Below are 21,521 nucleotides of genomic sequence, written 5' to 3'. Positions count from 1 at the left end.
GATTCTTCCACACATTTTAAACCCAGGATGGCAGAACCCGCCTCGGGCCGAGCGAGGGTGGGGCGCCCTCACAGCCCAGCCGCGCCCCCGCCGAGGCCCCGCCCCCCGCGGAGCCCGCGCGCCGCTGTCACTCAGCGGCCGCTCGTCACTCCCGAGGCTCCGCCCCGCCTCCCGGGGCCGCGCGCAGGCGCAGTGGCGGGGCCGGGGCCGGGACCGGTTGTGGGGGGAGGAATTTGACCGTAAACATCCTGCGGTTTGAACGGCGCGTTCGCGCGCAGGAAAGACCGCGGCCGCCATCTTGTTTGCTTGAGCGAGCGGCTCGGCTCCGCTCGGCTCCACTTCGGCTTCACTCGGCTCGGCCCGGCTCGGCTTCGGCTCAGCTTCGGTTCGGTTCGGCGCCGCTCGACTTGGCGCGGGCTCGGCCCGGCCCGGCTCGGCTCGGCTCGGCAGGAGCAGCGAGCGGTCCCCGGGCCCGGAGCAGGGTAAGGAGTGGCTCCGGCTGCCGCGGTCGCTGCCGGCGCCCGAAGGGGCCCGGCTGGGCCCAGCTGTAGTCCCGCTCTCGGGGTGCTGCCGTCGTACTCGGGCTCGGAGCCGGCTTTCGGCCGAACCCACCCGGCGGGGAAGGCCCCCCTGGTGCTCCGCGACACCTGGGGCTCCCTGGGAAGGGCAGGGCCACCCCGGGATCCTGCGCGGGGCCCGGTGTCCGGGGCGATCTGAGGCGAGGCCGGCGCAGCGGGGCCCTGAGCGCGGCCTGGCGGCGGCACGGGCAGAGCCCGTGGGAGCGGGGTCCGTGCTCCTGGAGCTGCCACACGCGCGGAGCCGCGGGGACCTTCCCCGGGGAGAGCCGGGTCACGGGGCAGCCGCGGGGAGGCCCGGGGGCCGCGGCTGTAACAGCTCTGGCTGCGGCTCGCTAAACGGACAGCGAGGCTGCTGCGGTCTAGGGAGAGGGACAGGAGCAAAGTTCCATTTGCCAGTGTTTTGGTTTTGAGTGCAGTTTTCCTTCTGCCATGGATGGGGCAGGGTACTGAATGTTCTCACAGCCGCCCTAGTAGCAATGAACTGCCTTCTGGACACTGGCTGTTTAGCTGCAAATAAACGGGCCCTTTAAAAATGCTGGCCTTTTGAAGAACCAGGATATTGCTCTTATGGACACTGTTAGAAATCTTGCTCTCGTTTTTAAGATTTCTCTGATCCTGATTAGAAACGCTTCTATTAAATATCAAACAGGGCGGGTTTTTATCAATAACAAAGGAAACTTGGGGTCACTGTGACTTAATGGCATTTTCATTGAAAATAGCTTTTCTTTAAATTCAGACAAATAAAGAAACTACTGTAAATTTGGAGGAGTTACCGTTTAGGCCCACATTGTGCAAATGTGGGTGATAAGCACACTTTCCTTAATCTTCTACTCAGTAAAACTCATTATCAAAACCGGGGGACATCAAAGCATAATTGGGGCCGGGGTTCTGTTTTATTTTATGAAGATTCATTTGTAAATATTAGACATTCTACAAAATTTGGGAAGGCAAGGCCCACTCATCTAGAGTTTTAACTAGAGAGGAAGTAGGTGTGATAGGGGTAATAAAAGGAGGAGCAAAAAGCTACTGAGACCTACAATAAACTTAAATTACGACACAAATGAATCATGTCTTGCTTATACTGTGGGATTTCCCACAGAAATTAGAGAATTTGTTTTAGTTAACACATCAGTAACTTTTTAAAGGTAAAATGTTTAAAAGTTTTTTACATTTGGGTTCTTTGGATGAACAGTGCAGAGAAATAATTGCAAAAGATGAAGTAATATAAGCAATGTTCAACTTGCATACCTTTAAAAGATTGTGTTAGTACGTGGTTTATGTACAGTTATTAGTTTGAATTGGATTTGGAATTGCACAAAATAGATTGGGATAATGGAGACAGGGCCTTAAATTAATAAGATTTATTTTCTACTGGTTGAGCATTCTGAGTGTAGGGGCAAGGGCAGAGTACCTGCTGAGAGTTAGGTGGGAGTGTGGAATTGAGGGAGGAGGACAACGGTGTTCAGAGGGTTCAGTAATTTTCAGCTCTGTACTGTACTTGTGAGTGATCTGCCTTTTGAATTAGTAACCCTAGTGGGGCGCTGGTTCTATCTGATTATGTAGGTGTGTAGTATATTGTAATTGGAGAACAGTGAATGCAGTTCCTCTAACAGAGTGGTATGGTTTGAGTAATTAATAGACCTGGTAGTGCAATCTTTGCCGTAGAATTTCTGACAAATTGTTGATGCAAGAAACAAGACCCAGAGACAAAGGGAAAATGTTGTATGTATTTACCAATGGTATGTAAAGTTGAACTAGTTCAGTTTTATCTTTTTCAATAACTGAATTTTTAGACATAAGAAATGAAGGTGACTTGACACTGAGCTTTAGTAAAACTGCAGGTGGCACAAAGAAATACATTAAAATTCAGATAAATGTGGATTAACCAGACAATTATAAAGGTGGTCGAAGGAAGGAAGTCAGATAAGGTGGCGAAAAGAGGCCTGGAGCCTTAAGGTGATGTTAGTGGAGTTTGTGATGATTTTTTTTTTCAGTGGCACCAGATGTTCAGTGTGGTACCAAAACCTGCCAGGGAGGCAGCGTTAGTGAGTGCCCACACATGGGATGTAAGAAGGATTGGAGAGTGAAAGGTTATGAGTTAAAGTTGAAGAATTCAAAGAATAGTTTCAGGATCAGGGTAGTTCTGAACTCCTGAAGTCTGGTAGAGCCAGCTCAGACTGATGCAGGTGCTCAGGGTGATCTCAACCTTCCCCAGAGCAAAGCAGAAGCAGCTTAGGAAGAGATTATGCAGGTGGGGAAAAAACAGCAGAGAAGAGAAATTGAAGGATAGCATAAAGACAAATTAATTAAAGTGACTGGCTGATTTAAACTGTAGTGTGGAATTTGTCTACTCATCCATGTGTGACTGTGGTTTTGGACTAGCTTTACAAGGAACAAAAGTAGGTGACAGTAAAAAAATAGAAGACTGAACTTTAGTTGTGGACTGGTGTGTGTACATGAACTAACTTAGGGAAGACGGCTGATGAGTGGGTTTAAAGAGCTAGAATGAACCACAGTCAAATAAAAATATGCTGAATATTCTGCCTATTGTCAGCTCTTAGTTCATTAAGCACCTTTCTGCATGCCTTGGAAGAATGGGACTAACTATGCCAGTGTGTTCCTCATGGGTTAGACAGTTAGCTGTTCTAATCAGAAGAAGGATTTTAAAATGAAATATATGTGAGTTGAAGGTTGAGATGAAGCCCATAGTTACACTATCTACCAAATTTTCTTACTGTTACTTTGGAAGGAGCAATTACCAGAGTCTCAGATGAGAGGGTGAAACAGGCACATTCTGGATCAGACCTTGTGTATGGCCAGTATTGTGTTAGTTCTGCTTTACATTTCACTTGCTTTGTGTGTAGAAGTACAGCAAAGAGCATAGAGTAAAGGAGATTTTTTACACTTCTGTATTTTTGAAATTGTGCAGTTGTTGACCAAGTTAGAGAAAACCTGAGGACAGTTGTGGCACACTGAAGCAAATTCAAAGTTAATGGCAATAAAGTTGCAGGTATTTTAAAAGGTTGATTTGGCACGATCAGGTATTGGTCCTACCTGGCCTTGTTTGAGTATATACTCTTGTTGCCTTAGAGGAATGCAAGGAAAACAGAAAAATGCCAAAAAGTTCTCAGAACAAGTTTTATGGTCCTGTTTCATATCCAGTCAATTTCAAAAACTGACAGTTCTAAGCTTTTTAAGAGCCGTCAGCTACACTTCTTCTTTTGTGGATTCTTAGGAGTTGCTTTTTCAGCCAATGATATATTCAGTGTGTCTGCCTGATCACTCTGCCATTTGTAGAAACTCTTGGTTCCTTTAACATTCATCCCAGTCTCAAATTATGACAGAAAATCTTTCTCCCTGTATGCCGCTGCATCAACATACTGTGCTATGAATTAAAGATCAGACAAAAAGCCTGAAATGCAGAAAAGGGAGTATATGAAAAGAAAGACAAAATCTAAAGAAAGCAGGAGCAGCCTTTGGGGCTCGCTTTGAAGAGCTGAGGTGCTAAACAGGTGAACTGTAAAGGTGGGCTTTGTACAGTTGCTGTAACCCAGTTATTGCCATGCAGAGCAGAGGATCTGCTGGAATCTGGAAGTGGCAGGGACTCATGTGACAAGAAATTATTGCTTTAGGTAATAGAATCCTTTTTGTTAATAACAGTTCAGATTAAAACACTTATTAAAACTATCTGTAGTCTGGTTGTCACTTGTTTCCCTTCTTGTATATTTCAGTATGGCAAGGCTTCAGTGATGGATGAAGAGAAACAGATTTAAAGTGATAGATAAATTGATTTTGTCCAAGTTGTCCAAATAGTGAGTTTCACATTTAACAGGAAACTTAAGTATGTTTTCAATTAACTGTATGTTTGAAGTTTTGTGAAACCTATGTTATCTGTTTTAATAATTGTGCCAAACTCCACTAATCAAAGTACATTATTTTGCAACTGTTGTTGAATGCATTTAATGGATTAATACAAGTGGTTTTGTTTACTCTATGTTTGTGTTTTCCCCTATTCCTCATGTTCAAGGGTAATTACAGGCTTACTTTTGCATGGTTTTGGTAGCAATTCAAGTTGTCAGAATGCTGTGCTGCAAAGTTATGTCTCTGCATATACAAAAATACTGAGGCCTTCAAAAATATGCAAGGATTGAATTGTCTGCTGGCCTTAAGACAGTGTGGTGTCTTTCAAAATATCCTGGGGGAAAAAAAAGTATAATACCTTCCTTTAGATAATTTTATCCAAAATTTATTTCATTGTTCTTCCTGGAAAAACTTGCTCATGCCCATCTTTTGTAGTGTGGTCCTAAGCCCTCACACAATCTCAACCAATAAAAATGGCATTTAAACTTGTTTGTCAATTTGCAGCTTTATTACATTTAAAAGCTATTAACTTCACTCCTAAGAGTAGTTTTAATTCTGTTTACTGAGTTAATTTGAGTTTAGGCTGAACATGGCCTTTATTTCCTTTAAATCCTCTCCACTGTTGTGGTCATGGATGAAATTCGTGGCCAATCTGTCATTAAGAGAATAGCTTGATAATCAGTTCTGTTATGCAACTCTCAAAATGGAAAAAAAAAAGTTCTTGGACTTGACTTTGAGTGTACATTTATTATCCAGATATGTAGAGGTTGGCTTTATTTCCACTGAATCAGTAATGTCAGACTTTCTCTTGCCCCTGTATTTAAATTCCGAGCAGTATCAATTGTGACTTGCTGTGCTTCCTCTGGCAGTTTTTCTGTAGGTGTAGAGGAGGTAAAAACTAAAATGCACTCGTTGTGCTTTTTCTGTTCTTTTGATTAATATTTCTGGGTTATAGAAACTATTGGAAAAACTCTTTGTGGAGATTCTTCTACTTTTTTAAAGCAAACTTTACTTTTCCTCTACTTGTAGTTAACTAAATCATATCTTTACCTCATGCATGGAAGTGGCATGTTTAGATCATAAGGCATCCTGCTGGTGTGATTCCCCATGGTTTGATGTGGTGGCATCTTATCAGTTGTAACAAAGTAATTACTAGATAAATAGATAAGAATGGGGTTTTTTTTCCTGGTGAAGGAGAAAGAAAATGGAATCTTAAAGAAGTTTGGAATAATGCAGTCAGTTTTCTCACCACTTTTATCAACACTTGATTTAAAAAACAGGAAATGGAGAATGGTCTGTTCAGAAATGGAAGATACGATTGTGCTTCCTGTTTAGGAAGGAAATTGTACTGAAGTACAAAATTATTTAGGGCTGTATATTTTATAAAGGTGAATCTTTTGCTGGAACAATGTACAGTATATACTGGTATAGAAGAGTAGTAGCTACTGAACTAAAAGTAGAAAGAAGTGGAAGTCACAGAAAACTACTGTGGAGTGAAAACTGAGACGTGCTTCTTTGCATTAGGAGAGTTTGGTATTATTACCTTAAAGTTAAAAAGATTCAAGATTGTTTCCTTGAGGGATGGTAAACATTTCTAAGTTGTGTATGTGGCTGTTAGTGGGTGTTATTTCTGCTTTGTAATTCTTCTGTAATAAATACATTACGTTACATTATCCATTACAATACATTACATTATCCATGTAATATGCTATTACATGGATACCATTTGTAAATGTTGGCTTCTTAAACATATTAAATAAATAGTCTGACCTCAGTGGTTAAAAATCAAATATGTACTTCTTCCGAGGATAAGGGGCATATTTACAAGGATGTTCCTCATAAAATAAAAGATGTGGAAAGAAATACCTGCCTTTCTCTTTACAGGTTTGCACTTTGTTTTAGACATCTGGGACCATGTTTTATGCCCACTTTGTCCTGAGCAAACGTGGGCCGCTGGCCAAAATCTGGCTGGCGGCCCACTGGGATAAGAAGCTGACCAAAGCCCATGTTTTTGAATGTAATCTGGAGAGCAGCGTGGAGAGCATCATTTCCCCAAAGGTATCTGGTTTACACTGTCATGTGACCTTGTAGTGAAAAGAACTTGCCTGTACAGATGGTAATTACTGTTTGGGTCACTGAAGCAAATAAAGTTCTTAATGTTGCTATTTTAAAAGGTATGTTTGGATGTGAAATAATACTCTGTTGTGAAAGGGGAGGAAATTTAAGTAGCTAGATGTTTTTACATGTTTTTCTTCCCCTCTACTACTCATGACAGTGAAATTGTTCATCTTAGAATTGATGATACAAGTTCGACTTTTGTCACTTAACAGATGTCAATGTCTTATTAAAAAAGCTGCTACTTGAAAACAAAAGAAAACATTCTATCATCTAAAATAAAGGATGATAAGTATGTTAACAGTTTTTATAGTGCTACTCTAGATTTTAGAAGAACTGCTAAGTGAAAGCAAAAAGTGTATTGTATAATCGCAGAGATGCTTACTCTTCTAGAATAATGATTTGTTTCATTATCACTTTTAGAAGGATTTAGGAAGAAGATAATGTTCATAGCCTCACTACTGAGCTGGAACATTCTTTTAGAGAAAGGAGAAACTAATAGGCACTTCATATATTTAACTTTGTGTGTAACAGTTCATTAGCTGAAATTTTAAAAAGAGGTTGGAGGAAATAAAAATCTTGAATTCTTAGGTTGTTGTTAAATCCTGTATAGCTTACTCTTTCTGTGAGATAATTATTCCATGTACCATTCAACACAAATTTCATGCTCTTTCAGCCTAATGTACTTAAAGAAGAATCCTTCTGTGAATTACTTTTTTTCAGTTTTATGTTCCCACAGTAGATACTTTATTACATAGTAAAGCAGTGAGATTGAAGAGGAAAGGAACTTAAAATTGTTTTACTGTGGCAGTGCTTGTTTATGGGCGCTCCACATCTTCCACTGTTTCTCAGTTCAGGACAGAACATAGAGACAGTTTTTAACCAGCTTTTACTTTATCAAATCACTATTTATGGCTGCCCAACCTTTTGTATTTTTCACTTTTTTCCACAATTGAAGTAGCAAAGGTGTAGAAAAGATATGGTAAAAGTAGGCTTTGTCACTTATTTTTTAACTTGACAGAGCAGTGGTTGGGAATTCCTGGAGTGAGCTGCTATTAATTCAGTGATATTTGCTAGGTCATCCATAAATAACGTAAAAGGGTATCATCTCAAACTGTAGACTTTGCATTCTTTGTTTCTTCAGATTTCTGCTGATTTTTATACTTGTTTTGGACATTCGATTTTATTGAGAAAATTCATGTAAAGCTGACTGAGGTGTCATTTAAGGGAATACTGAGGATACATCTAATTCACTGATTGTGCAATATGTTTTTAGGTGAAGATGGCACTTCGAACCTCAGGACATCTTTTACTAGGCGTTGTTAGAATCTACCACAGGAAAGCAAAATATCTTCTTGCAGACTGTAATGAGGCTTTCATTAAGATTAAGATGGCTTTTCGTCCAGGTATCTGTCTTTATCTAACCACTCTCTGAAAAGCTACATTGATAAATGTATTTATTAAGAAGGCATACAATTCTGCCTTCTTATGTCTGTATAATTACATAAAGGTATAGGTTATAGGAGAAGTAATTATTGCAGCTGGCTGGCTGACTGAGTTGTCTGCTGAAAAACATCTTTTAACTGAATTCTGAACAAAAACTTCTCTTATCGATGCTGATTCAGTAAAATCCCACTTACAGTTTTGTCTGTGGCTGGTGTATGATGTTAAATGGAAATACACTGCATGGTTTTTACCTTCTGTCTGGAAAAGGCCAGTGCCCCACTGAATAGAAGCACAGAAGGAGACTGGTTTCCATCAAGGATCAGGATTCTTTTGCTATGAGTTACAAAAGAAACATGAAAGTAAGCTGGTTTTTTACCACTTTCACATTATAGTTTCTGAAAATAATGTGGACTGTAATGTTGGCATCAAAGATAGTTTTCCTTTTGTATCTTTGCAACATAATTTCCCACTCTGTAGTTGCTTACCTAAATATTTTCCATTAAAATGGGGTGCCATATTAATACCTGAAATTACTTTTCTGTCCAGCAGTCAATTAATTATTTGGCTTTCATTCTTTCAAGTCTTTATTGATAATTTTCTTTAATTTTGGCCTGGGGAACTTTTTCTCAGCTGAAGTGTAGCTGTGGCAGGGATGCTGCTGGATGCTCCCAGCTGCTAAATCATATTGCACCTTTTTAAGTTAGTGAGTGCAATAGATTTAAAAGCTGGACTTGATGGAGACTTTTTGTTTTTTAAAAAGGCAACTCTTGAAAGCCAGTGCAGCATTTACTTGAGAAAAGTTAAGGTATGTAATGCCTTTATCTTCATTTCCTGATCTACAGGTTGTGATTCAGGCACTGAATTCAAGTACTGAATTTTATATATCTTTCAGTGGCAATTTGTTGACTGTTGCTAATTTTTTGTTTATTACTGTGTTTAACTTACCTGAATTATAATAAGAATATAATTTTAATATCACAATGCAGTCTATTTTCACTCTTCTAACAGAATGCATGTCAAAGGTGAAGCACCTTAAGATGTACAAAAAGGGGCATGCTGGCCTGACAGAAGCTGAGGCACTCACTGGTCTTTATTTTCAGTTTATCAGCTTTCTGCCTTAGGCATTGAGTCTTTCTGTTCTGAGAATCATTTACATGTTTCATTTTAAGCAGCAGACAAGTAAAAATATTGAGCAGCCCTGAAAGGATGGACTAGATGTCTTCATTCCTAGTCAAGTACCGTGATGAGTAAGCTACAGACTCATGCTTGTTCTTGGTCTCTATGGACAGTGGTTCTTTGATTATTCATTGCAGAGGGGAGCACAGTGAGCAGAGTGTTTCTGAAGTATCTGTACCTCAGAATTGCCTGTGTTTTATGTCTGGGTCAGAAGGCAGAGCGTAGAGCTCAAATCTTCTGCAAGTTACAGAAGGAATTGAACCTGCATTTCCCATGCACTTTCAAGTGCCTTGACCTTTTAAGACTTTGAATAAAACAGAGGGACCAACTGCTGGCACTGGTTTTGTGATGCCCAATCTGATATTCATGCTCTGAGAATGCCTGCTGAATAAGAGTAAGCATCTCTGGAGGATAAGAAAAGGTATGTGTGTGGTTTTGGTAATACAGCTCTTTTATGTGCAGAAGCCTATGAGTTAGTGAGCCCCAAGTGCAATCAGATCTGTTCCAGGACTTCTGGAGCTGATGGAACTGAATAAAGAACCAGTAGCAAAGTAGTCACACTGTGCTGCCACTGCAATGTAGAACCCTGCAGCTCATACCATGGATCATGGTAAAATTATTTTGGAGCAGGTACCTGTAGTGCTGTGAAATATGACTGTGTTGGCTGTGCAGCTGTGCATAGTGCTACAAAACATTACTTTATACAGACAGTGCAAAGGCTTGAGGATATTTGTTTTGAATTTAGTTTGAATTTCACTTACTACCATTATCTAAGGTTTCTTTGTAGGTATCTCAGCATCAGTTTAGTTCAGCAAATTTAAAGACAGTAGGCCCATGCAGAGAGAAAACACTAATGGCACAGTGAAAAATGCTGTGCTTGTAAGGAATGGGGACTCATTCTGGGTGTTCTTCCTTGCAGGAGTTGTTGATTTGCCTGAGGAAAACAGAGAGGCTGCTTATAATGCTATTACCTTACCTGAGGAGTTTCACGATTTTGACCAACCACTCCCTGATCTAGAGTAAGCTTGGGTTTTTTTCTATTTCCATGACAATGAGAATTGGTTTTACTTGAGGAGAACCTGGTTTTAAACAGCTAACTCATTGCTGAGTGTAAAAAAATAGCCTATAGGTAACTTCTATTCTTAGGTCATTTTTATATACTGATAAGGAAGTTTACAGTCATTTTTGTGTTGATTTTAAGTTCCTAGTAGCATTGACTTTAACTGAAGTTAATTCTGTCCTTACAGGAGCTTTTCAAAAACTCAGATACCTATTATAACTTTGTTTTTCTTCTATGCAAGGCACCCTACATCACATACATCCTTAAGTTGGACAAGATCAGTTTTATGGGGATGTTGGTGACCTTTTAATTCTTAAAACATCTTAATACTTATGGGTTACTTTTACATATAACACATATACAACCTGAATAGTTCTTAATCTTTAAAAAACTGATGGTTTTTATTATTTTATTATTTTAATTTAAGTCTTTTTAATTTTAATTTGAGTTATTCATAACAGAGTTTTTAGAATCCAGCTTAGTCAGTGTTCAATTTAGTTTAAATTCCAAGTGTATACTAATTTGAAACTGCAAAAGATTTCTGTGTATTTATAAGAAATGTACCTTAATACACCACAAAGGGTGTTAACTTAGTAGTAGTGCAAAATACAGTGTTTGATAAACCATATTAATAGGTTTTGAAGTTGAAGGGGTGGAAGGTTTTTCTTAATAGTTAATTTGGCCTTTGAAATTAGTAATCCCAGCACAGCAAGGAGTAAGAGAGGTTACTGATACATTTCCCAGAAGCTAATGCAATTTGGATGATAGGTTTGAACTATTAATGGTCTCACTGTGTAAAGGAGTAGTTTCTATTCAGTGTTCACATTTTTATTTTTTTTTCAGTAATGGACTTGAATGTAAAATTGTTTTTTACTGAATAATGTCATGTTTATTTCAGCAGGCTTTATCTGTTCTTTGTTTTTTAATGAGATTTTTAATAATTGCTTTCTGTTTGTTTAAGTGATATTGATGTGGCTCAGCAGTTCAGTTTGAACCAGAGTAGAGTGGAAGAAATTACAATGAGAGAAGAAGTAGGCAACATCAGTATCCTTCAGGATAATGACTTTGGTAAAGATCTCATGTGTTATTATGTGTTACTAGCTAATTTCAGTTATTGTAAGGTATGGTTTTGCAATTACTGTGGAATGCCCAATGAATTCTAAACAAATTAGATCAAACATGCTGTGGTTTTGTATGTTTAATTTTTAGCTTGTTCATGTCAGTTTTTCCAAAAAGTCTGTCCTCTAATGCTCAGCAAACTTCTAGCTGCCTAGAATAGGCAGAAAGAAAAGCTGAAGAATATTCAGTCAAGTTAATCTTTGAAGTACTGTGACAATTATAATTTTCAAAATGTGATGTGAATATGAAGTGAGCTGTTCCTTTAATCATAAGCATGCTCTCATGGGGACATTTTAAAAGCTGAATCAGTCACTGGTGACAAGTTTGCTACTTTAGATATCTTTTCATGGGCAGTAATCTTCTAAATCAAAACCTAAAGACAGTGTTATTTGTCTGGTTCCTAAGCTACAGTATTGTAAACCATAATTCAGTAATGGTTTTGAAAGAATAATCTAAAAATGGTGTTGACTGGGTATTGGTTTGTTCCCTGTAATTGAAGCCCAGCCTTGAGGCATTAGGCACGTCTTTGAATTCCATTGAATTCTTTGGTTTCTGTGCAGATAAAGTTTAGTAGGATCTTGCTAATGTCAATTCAAATAAGTATAATAAAATGCTTGAAAAGGAGATAGTTATTTTTGTAATTGTTTGAACAGTATTTTTTGCTATGGTATTGCTGGTCACAATTACTTACATCTTGTCATTAACTCTGCATATAGGATTAATTGAATTAAAGTTTGGTCTTACATATGGGCCTTGTTGATCAGTTAGGTAGGTCTCTTGCATCTTGAATTTTTTAGTACTTAGAGCAGTGCAATTGTATTCTTGCAGGTGACTTTGGGATGGATGATCGTGAGATGATGAGAGAAGGTAGTGCATTTGAGGATGACATGCTGGTGAGCACTAGTGCTTCTAACCTCCTCCTGGAACCTGAACAGAGCACCAGTCACCTCAATGAGAAATCTAATCATCTGGAATATGAAGACCAATACAAAGATGATAATTTTGGGGAAGGAAATGATGGTGGAATATTGGGTAAGTTTGAGAAAATTGTTTTCCTCTATTCTACCTCCTGCCTTAATTAATTAGTTCTTGGGTAAGTTGTTTACTTTGTTGCCAGATCCTGTAAAAGTTATGCCTTGTACAGTGAGTATTTATACTCTCTGTGTGTGTGTATGTATATATATATATATGTATGTGTGTGTGTATGTGCACTGAGCATATATTCTCGTTTGTGAGTACTACAGCAGTATAGATGACTCACAGCATATTAAGTGTTGGCATATTTAAAACAAAATTTAAAAAATTAGATGTAAGATGCAAATATGTAGCAAGTCTATTGTAATAAATGTTATCTGTAAGATCAGAATTAGAGTTGAAATGCTCCTTGAAAGAGCACTGCTACTTTCTTCTATGTCAGCATCGAAAGTACTTTCTAACTTTTGCACTGTCTTCATCTCTGTTGTAATAAACTTGTCTGTACTTCTCTGTAAATTTGTCTGTACTTATTTCATAAATTTGTGGATGGAAAACTGATTGTTTCATATGGTTTCTTCAGATGACAAACTTCTTAGTAATAATGATGGTGGTATTTTTGATGACCCACCTGCACTCTCAGAAAGTGGAGTAATGATGCCAGAGCAGCCTCCTCATGATGATATGGATGATGATGATAATGTATCAAGTGAGTATGATCAAGAGTTACTTTCAACTCATGTAGTTTGGATTCTAATTCCTTAAAAGCATTTTAAGTTCAAAAGTATGAAGTGTGGGAAGCCACCTGAAGGTGTGGAGGAGGGACTGGGAGGGGTAGCAGAGCCTGTTAATGTTTTGACCTAGTGCAAGGTTCTTGTCACTGGCAGTGGGGGGCCCAGACAGCCCGGACTCAGTCGATCCAGTGGAGCCTTTACCAACCATGACTGACCAGACAACGCTCGTTCCCAATGAAGAGGAAGCTTTTGCTCTGGAGCCTATTGACATAACTGGTGAGTGAGCTATTGGGGACTATTGTGCAGTTTGTATGAGACCACCTTAGCTTGATGGAGTGGAAATGAATGTCTAGCACTGCTGCTGACTCTGTTTCTCACTTGGGAGAGAAACCAGGGATCAAGTACTGAATTCCATTTATTCTAATAGTAGCCCTCCAGTACCTTCCAGAGAGGTGGCTTACATGGATGGTGTCAGAGAATACTAGTTTGTAGTTTCTGCAGTGCATGTAACAGCATGATACTGTAGCTTTAGATAAACATGCTAGTTAAAATGCACTGAGTTGAAATGGAGCTCAGCATGTCTTTGATTCTAATGTGGTATCTGTAGTGCAGCACAGTTCTTGATACGCTGTGTTTGAAGGGCAGGACTGACTGTTTACAGTGAGAATCAGTGCTGTTCTAGTGATTTGAAGCTTTAATGAATTGCTGATTTCAGGAGGTGCACCTTGGTATTTGAATTTCTACTAAGAAGAGATTTTCCTTATCTTTTTCTTTAATGCAAGAAACTTGCTTATTTTAACTGATACTATGTTTGGCTCATTATATACTGACCCCTGCTTTATTAAAAAATTAATATCTGGAAAGAAAGTAGCTTGTCCTGTGCTTTTAGACTGAGTTCCAGGCGCTGATTCCGTGCTTGGCCAGTGGGAGAGCCCTGGCACTGCCCTCTTGTGGTGGGCTGGCAGCAGGGGACCAGCTCATCTGCTGGTCCAGCCAAAACAGCATTTACCAGAGCTTCAGGGTCTGCTGCAGAGTACCAGGCTGTGAGCACAGTCATGTTATCCTAGAACAGGGTCAGAAGTTTACAGTTAAAATAACCACCCACATTAACTCTACCAAAGCTCAGGTAGGGCTTGGGGGAAAAAGTGGGTGTGGTATTTTATATCTGTGATTAGAGTCATAGAATGGCTGGGATTGGAAGGAATCATGAATCAAGTTCCAACTCTCTTGCAATGAGCAGGGACACCTTCCACTAGACCAGGTTGCTCAGAGCTCCATCCAGCCTGGCCTTGAACATTGACAGGGATGGGGCATCCACAGCTCCTCTGAGCAACCTGTTCCAGTGCCTCACCATACTCACAGTAGAGAACTTCTTCCCAATATCTAGTCTGAATGCACTCTCTGTCAGTGGCAGCCATCCCCCTTACCCTGTCACTACATGTCTTTGTAAAAAGTCCCCTCCGTTTTTCTTGCAGGCTCCCTTCAGGTACTGGAAGGCCACAATTAGGTCACCCCAAAGCTCCCTTTTCTCCAGGCTGAACAAAACCAAATCTCTTAGCCTTTTTCATAAGAGAGGTGCTTAATCTTCTGTTCAGCTTGGTGGCCAATGTTTGCACAGGCCTATCAAGCAAGCCATGGGAGAGAGAGGCATGTACAGCTGAGGGCATTGAGGCTTAGGTAGATTTAAATTTGCAGAAGAATTTGTAGGTTATGGGAGAGCCTTCATAGTATTGGACGTTTTATGCTGCACATATCTTTTAATCTTTCTCCCAAAGCTAGTGTTGCCTTAGATTCTTGAGGCAGCTTTGTATATGGGCAGGTAAGACCTATAGAGAACTTGCAGGATTCTTTTACAGCATGGTACGTGTTTGAGCTAACCTTCGTTGCTTGCTAAAAATCTCAACAGTCAAGGAAACCAAAGCAAAGAGGAAGAGAAAGCTGATTGTGGACAGTGTGAAAGAACTGGACAGCAAGACTATTCGAGCCCAATTAAGTGACTACTCTGATATTGTTACTACTTTGGATTTGGCACCTCCTACTAAAAAATTGATGATGTGGAAAGAAACTGGTGGAGTTGAAAAGCTTTTCTCTCTGCCTGCACAGCCTTTGTGGAATAACAGACTACTGAAGGTAATGTTTTTATGCAAGTTCATTTTTAAATGGACTATATTCAGAATTGTTCTTCATGTCAGCATATAAATAGTGATAGCAATATTCATAATTGGGAGAAAAAATTATATTTATATTAAAATAACTAAGGTAATTAATATAAAAATAACTAAGGTAAATATTTTGAGCATTACTGTTATCAGTTACAAAGGTAAATAAATTTTTAGAAGTTAGTACTGTTGGAGAGGAGCTTAAAATTTGAGAAAGATAGGCCAGAATTACTTAATCCAAAATGAAATAAAAGGGCACTGAGAACTGCAGTAGTGAATAATGTAATGTTTCCTTTGTAGCTCTTTACTCGCTGTCTTACACCTCTGGTACCAGAAGACCTGAGAAAGAGGAGGAAAGGTGGAGAAGCTGACAATCTTGATGAGTTCCTTAAAGACTTTGAAAACCCAGAGGTTCCCAGAGAGGAGCAGCAACAGCAACAGCAGCAACGAGATGTCATTGGTTTGTGTCTTGTCAAAGATGCTCTGCTTTCCTTCAGAACATATTTTTCTCTTTTATCTGTGCTTTGTATTAAGTCATCAAAGACTAGCTTGATGTGATGCAATCTCTGACATAAAATAGCTGTTTTTTCCCTAGAAATAGGGGATGCTTAGGAATTGCTTGAACCAGTGGATTAAAAGTGCAGGCTGTTGAGAGTGCTCAATTCTAAAATAATAGTAGATTATTAGATTAATAGATTGGATTTTGGTACAGTTTCTAATAACATTCTTAAGTATCTAAAAGAAGATTTGTTGTGGAATACAGATGAACCTATTCTGGAAGAACCGAGCCGTTTGCAAGAGTCGATGATGGAAGGCAGCAGAACCAACCTGGATGAGTCGGTTATGCCACCCCCACCAGCTCAGACCGGTGTCAAACGCAAATTGCAACAAGTAGAACCAGAGCCAGTGTTACCTGTGAGTAAGCTTTTACTAGTTTTTATGGGGAATGAAAAGTGAGCAGTGTCTTTGAGTAGGAAATGAGGCCCTAGCCTCAGATTTGAGGCCCCAGCTTTCTATGGTCCTTTGAGATTCACTGTGGTAGTATCAGAACATTTGTCCCTGGGTATCATTCTGGTGCCTTTGTTAGGTGAAAAGCTTACTGAAACATTTAAAATGCTGGTGGGATACAGAAATTATACTATTTCCTCCAGTAAAAGCCTTCAAGGAGTCTAGTGTATTGCTAGGTACCAGTGTTTTAATTCCTTCATGTTTGTATTGATGAGAACAGCATTTTGATATTTTGAAGATGACTAGTTCCAGTGAGTTAAAGTGTGTTCATGTAGCATTGCATCTGGTGATGTGGGATTTTAAATTTGTATGTGCTGATCCAATGAATGAGATCAGTGGCATAAGTGAAGTTACTGGAAAGCCTTTATACTTTACGATGGTGTCATAATTTCTGGTTTGAGTAGAATCTAAAGGATTGAAAATACACATATGGACAGCAAAACAAAATTGGTTTTTGGTTTTCAAAAATGAAAAATCCTGACAAGTGGCTAAGATTATATACTTGGATTTTATTAAACTGGTCTGTAGCACCATCGTTCTATTGTAAAAGAGCTGACAAAATGATACTGTTTGTTTAACTGTATTGTGTGCTCTTAAAGCATCCACCATCACAACAGCTGGAAATGCCACCTGTAGAAATGCCTCCAGAGGAGCCCCAAAACATCTGCCAGCTAATACCAGAGCTAGAACTTCTGCCAGAAAAAGAGAAGGAGAAGGAAAAGGAGAAAGAGGAAGAGGAGGAGGAAGAAGTAAGAATTCTGTGTATAATCAGATTGTATGTTTCCCAGAAGTGCATGAATGTTTGACTGTGGATTCAGTAAAAGGCATAAGAAATAACTCTTTTGTCTGTCCTTATAAATGGCCCTTGGAAACGTGAGTCTTAAACTATTTCATGACCATTTAATAATACTTATATTATTTAATTTTTTTAATTACCCATACTTTCTGTTTTGAATTAGTGTTCTCTTGTTCTCACCCATGGCTGGATTAAACCACTATGTGTTTATGATGCATTAGATAAGAACTTTTGAACTTTAGTGGTGTGATTATTTTTAAATAGCTTGTGCTACTTAATGAAAGTAGCTTTTTGCAGGAAAACCAGCCATGTCTTCAAACGGGATAATTTGTCTCTTAGCTACAGTATTTAATATCCTATGGTAGCAAACTTCGTTGATGTCTTTTATTTTACACCTACTTCCAGGAAGAAGACGGCACAGGGGGTGATCAGGATCAAGAAGAAAGGAGATGGAACAAAAGGACTCAACAAATGCTCCATGGCCTTCAGGTACACATAATCATTTGCTTTCTCTTAAAGTAGCTTTTGAGTTTGTCCACTGATGCTTTTGAGCTGAGTTAAAATGTCAAGAAAGAGCTTTCTGTGCAGTCAGTGTTACAGCCTAAAATACCAATTATCTTGGAGGGGTAAGAATGCCTGTAGTTGATTAAATCAGTATCAAATAATTTTATTAAAATGAAATCTATACTTTTATAATTCACTTATTAATTAGAGAATATTTGAATTAAAATTTTTCACCTAAATGTTTTTCAGCCTTTAAGTCCACACTTTGTGTGCAACTAAGATTCCCAGAAATTTAAATTATAAAATGGCTGACTGTGTTTTTGATGAAATCATAGTGCCTCTGACTTTTTGCTGTGTGTCTTTAGGCCAACCCTCATAAGAGTCTAGGGATAACACCATTGTACAGGATGTTTACTTCCTGTCTAGGCTAGTTTGAAAACTTTTATGCTATGAGAACCTGAATCTCTTAGCAACTGTGGAAAGTGACTTTGGCTGGTTTCTAGCATGTGGATTCAGTCTGCACAGACATACCTGTCTGTAGGATGGCTTCTTGCTTGCTGGAACTAAAGAGGCTTTTTCTGATACAATGACTGAACACCACAGTGTTCACCCATGAACTGAAGTGCAAACTGCTTCTTTGCTTATTGGTCTCTGTGCTTGTCCTTCACATACTCTTGGACTACCTTGGCCTTTCAGCCTGGTTTGTAGCTCCTTTGTTCCCTTAAACATGTTGGCAACTCGTGAGATTTGGCTGTCACTGAATGCCACATCCCGAATGGTCACACACCCCCCTCTTCTCTCGCCCAGCTTTAAATGCAGAGCACGATGCCATATGGCATGGATTATCCTTTTGGCCATTTAGGGTCAGCTGTCCTGGCTGTGTTCCCTCCCAGCTCCTTGTGCACCTCCAGCCTGCTTGATGTAAAACAGCACCATATGAGCTGTGGTGAAGAAAATTAACTCTGCCCCAAAAGAAATCAGCACACCTGATTAGAAATGATTTTAAAGCTTTTTTAATTTTAAAGTATGCAGATGTTGAATTGGTAGTGTTGTGTAATGTCTTCCTCTCTGAATGTTTTATAACAGTTTCTGAAGAGAGCTTTAGAATTCTCTTTGGCCATAATTAGCTCTTTTCAGTTTTTTCTTCCAAGTACCCAAAAGAGCATCACATTGGATGGCTGAAACATGAAATCTGCAATGAGATTTGGAGTTAAGGTCTGATTCTTATAAAATAATTTGGTTTACCAGCCAAATATCTTTTCATCTTGTTGAAATTCATTCCAGGACAGACAGTTCTGCTTTAAATTGAACACTTCAGTTGTTGTCCTGGCCAGCAAAAAGATGTATTAGCATGATGTTTTTATTTTTTTTTTTTTTTAATCTTGCCAAGACTTAGATTTTCTCAAAGTGACTTTGGGTACTAAGAGGAGTTTTAGAAATAAACAGGCTTTCACCTTGGGAAATTAGGCATCTTTTAAAGAACGTTATCTCTTGAAATTTTGCTTTATTACTTTTGGAATGTGATTTATTTTGAGAAATAAAGCTTGATTTTTCTTTATTTTATTCCTATTAAGAAAAAATTGCCCTGTAGTAAAAAAAGACTGGTTAGCTATTGCTGCAGAAATAAAATCTTGTGCTGTACAACAGTGTTTCTGGAATACATTCAGCAGATTAAAGAATGATTTTTCACACATCCCTGGGAAGCTTACTAGGTTTCATTTAGCTAAGATCCATAAAGAAATTTCCATGTACATGTTGTAATGTTCCTATTCTTCTAAATCCCTCTGTGTCCTGGGGTTGACGACAGACAGAATCTTGCCAAGAGACATTGTTGTTTCTGTGTAGTTCTCTATTTAACTTGTGGTATCAATGTTGTGTTTTTCAGAGAGCTCTTGCTAAGACTGGAGCAGAATCTATCAGTTTGCTTGAGCTGTGCAGAAATACAAATAGAAAACAAGCAGCTGCAAAGTTCTACAGTTTCCTGGTACTGAAAAAGCAGCAAGCTATAGAGCTGACCCAAGAGGAGCCCTACAGTGACATCATTGCCACCCCTGGTCCCAGGTTTCACATTATCTGAATGGTTCCCTAGAGCAGAGCTAGAGCTCCTCTCACCAGTGCGTGCGTGTATTGCCCCGTCCGTAGGGCCCACAAGACCATTGCAGAAAATTTAGATTTTATTGTCTGTATAAAGTCCTTGGTTTTCTCTTGGGGTTATTTTGGGGTTTGTATTTTAACTTTACCACTCAAATTTTTAGTGAAACTGCTGGCTGGGTTGGGTGACTTGAATTCCAGCTGCAGAAACCGGACATCTCAAGCACCCAGATAAAGATTGTTTTAGCAGCTCAGAGCAGATGTGTGCAATATTGGTGCATGTGATGTTGAGTATCAATGAAAATGTCTTTCAATAATTTGACTAGTTGATTCAGTAGAGATATTTTTAACCTATACAAGTAAATCTGAATGGCCAACCTTTTGTCTGATTAAAAACTTTGCCAAACTCATCTGAAACGTTCGGTCTGCTTCTCATAGTAGTAGTTTTTTCTCCCCTTCTCTATATCTTTGTGCACACCGTGGGTCTCTTAAAGCTGCCAATATGAAAGGTAGTGCCTGATATGTCAGCTTGCTGTGTCACTGCATTTTTGCAGTCAGATTTTTGTAGCCCTTGATGCTAAGGGGAAATGAGTGTCTGTGGAAAGCACTTCCTCTATGTGATACATGAAAGGACAGAACATGTGAAGTGTTTTAAATGAAACATTCCTTTTCACTTATCACCGTGTTATGGTCCACTACTGATAATGGCTAATTACTGTTAATAAGTGACAAATGAAAACTAGTAATGTCATTTAACCATTTAAGAAATCATAATGCTTTAGGTTTGTTAGAGCTGTATATAAACTCCAGACTTTTTAAAACAGACTTCTAGATTGTAAATTACCTGATTTTTTTATTAAGCAAGCATCCGACAGTAAGAATAAGAAAAATTGCTAAATTCAGATATCACCTGTACCAAAAGGGTATCAAACTTTGAATATAGAGTGCAGATGGGCACAATTCCACTTAATTGTGTAGTGTATTAATGGCTTTTTGGATATATTTATGGTTTTAGTGTCAATTTTTTCTGATAATGTACACTCCCACATTCAAAAGGTTTTATCAGTTTTGTGAAAGAAGTCCGGTTTGATTTTTATTTCTAGAGAATGAAGCTTTACTGTTAGACCAGGTAGCACCAGACATTATGTGAATATGTTGATTATGGAGACCTGTCTTAACTTTTTTTAGGGCAAAATTATTCACAGTGAAGGTTCTGGTTTTAATGTTGGCACTTTTGTGAAATAATTTTGGGACTCTTAAATTTCAGTGTATACTCAACTGTAAAATTTTGTGAATGTTTAAAAAACTCTGAGACTACATGATGACCATGTTTTACTAATCCTTGAAAAAGATAATTGTAAAAAGTTACTGCAGCTTTATTTTCAACATGACGTGCCTGTAAAACCATAATTTTCTCCTTTGTAAAAAGAGACATTGTAGATAACTTGAATGTTTAATTATAGAAAGGTCATTAGTTTCTTGTTACACATTTTTAGTCTGTTTTTGTTGCTTTTCAAAGTTAATATTCTTGAAAATAGTTGATGCTGTTATGTATAACTTTTCTAATAAAAGTTGTGTTATAAGCTGTTATGTATTAGCTCTGTATCTTGTTTGAACACCTCCCATTTATGTAGGATAGACTGAGCACTAAGAAATTGGCTATTTTGGTATTAGGTATGGAAAGATTTAGCTCTTTAAAAGATTAAACTCGAATATGTAAATAGAATTCTTACCATTAGGAAGGAAGTATTACTCTACTGGCTGTACTGTGCTTTTGTTCAAGGATTCTATGCTAGGCATGTGTGTCTTAGGAAAAGGAAAATTATGGGAGACTGTCTATAAAATGTGATTCATCTGCATGCCTGTCCCTTCTGAATGCCAGAACATTTCCAGCTTGGATTC

At 38.7% G+C, this 21,521-nt stretch overlaps 1 protein-coding gene across 2 annotated transcripts; it reads left to right on the top strand.

Annotated features, from left to right (window-relative positions):
- The first annotated feature begins 230 nt into the window (after positions 1-230).
- RAD21 (RAD21 cohesin complex component) lies at positions 231-21,209 on the top strand. Of its 2 annotated transcripts, XM_050970646.1 has the most exons (15): positions 231-482; positions 6,324-6,369; positions 6,421-6,497; positions 7,831-7,960; positions 10,096-10,195; positions 11,198-11,304; positions 12,184-12,387; positions 12,911-13,036; positions 13,215-13,337; positions 14,968-15,191; positions 15,521-15,680; positions 15,984-16,135; positions 16,828-16,977; positions 17,430-17,513; positions 19,414-21,209. In XM_050970646.1, exons 2-15 carry the CDS (start codon positions 6,354-6,356, stop codon positions 19,603-19,605), a joined length of 1,845 nt encoding a protein of 614 aa, XP_050826603.1. In that variant the 5' UTR covers positions 231-482; positions 6,324-6,353; the 3' UTR covers positions 19,606-21,209. The 2 variants fall into 2 exon arrangements, with proteins under 2 accessions (XP_050826603.1, XP_030087474.1); XM_030231614.2 differs by having other exon boundaries at positions 6,324-6,497.
- The last annotated feature ends 312 nt before the right edge of the window (positions 21,210-21,521 follow it).

Source organism: Serinus canaria, chromosome 2 (genome assembly GCF_022539315.1).
Source record: "Serinus canaria isolate serCan28SL12 chromosome 2, serCan2020, whole genome shotgun sequence".
Lineage (NCBI taxonomy): Eukaryota > Metazoa > Chordata > Aves > Passeriformes > Fringillidae > Serinus > Serinus canaria.
Note: the sequence above shows the minus strand (reverse complement) of the source record. Positions and strands in the feature narration are given on the sequence as shown.

Coding starts and splice junctions, on each gene's coding strand:
- RAD21 (XM_030231614.2), top strand. CDS start 6,354: ATGTTTTATGCCCACTTTGTCCTGAGCAAACGTGGGCCGCTGGCCAAA. Junction 15,681..15,983: donor GCAGCAACGAGATGTCATTG/GTTTGTGTCTTG, acceptor TGTGGAATACAG/ATGAACCTATTCTGGAAGAA. Junction 16,136..16,827: donor AACCAGAGCCAGTGTTACCT/GTGAGTAAGCTT, acceptor GTGCTCTTAAAG/CATCCACCATCACAACAGCT.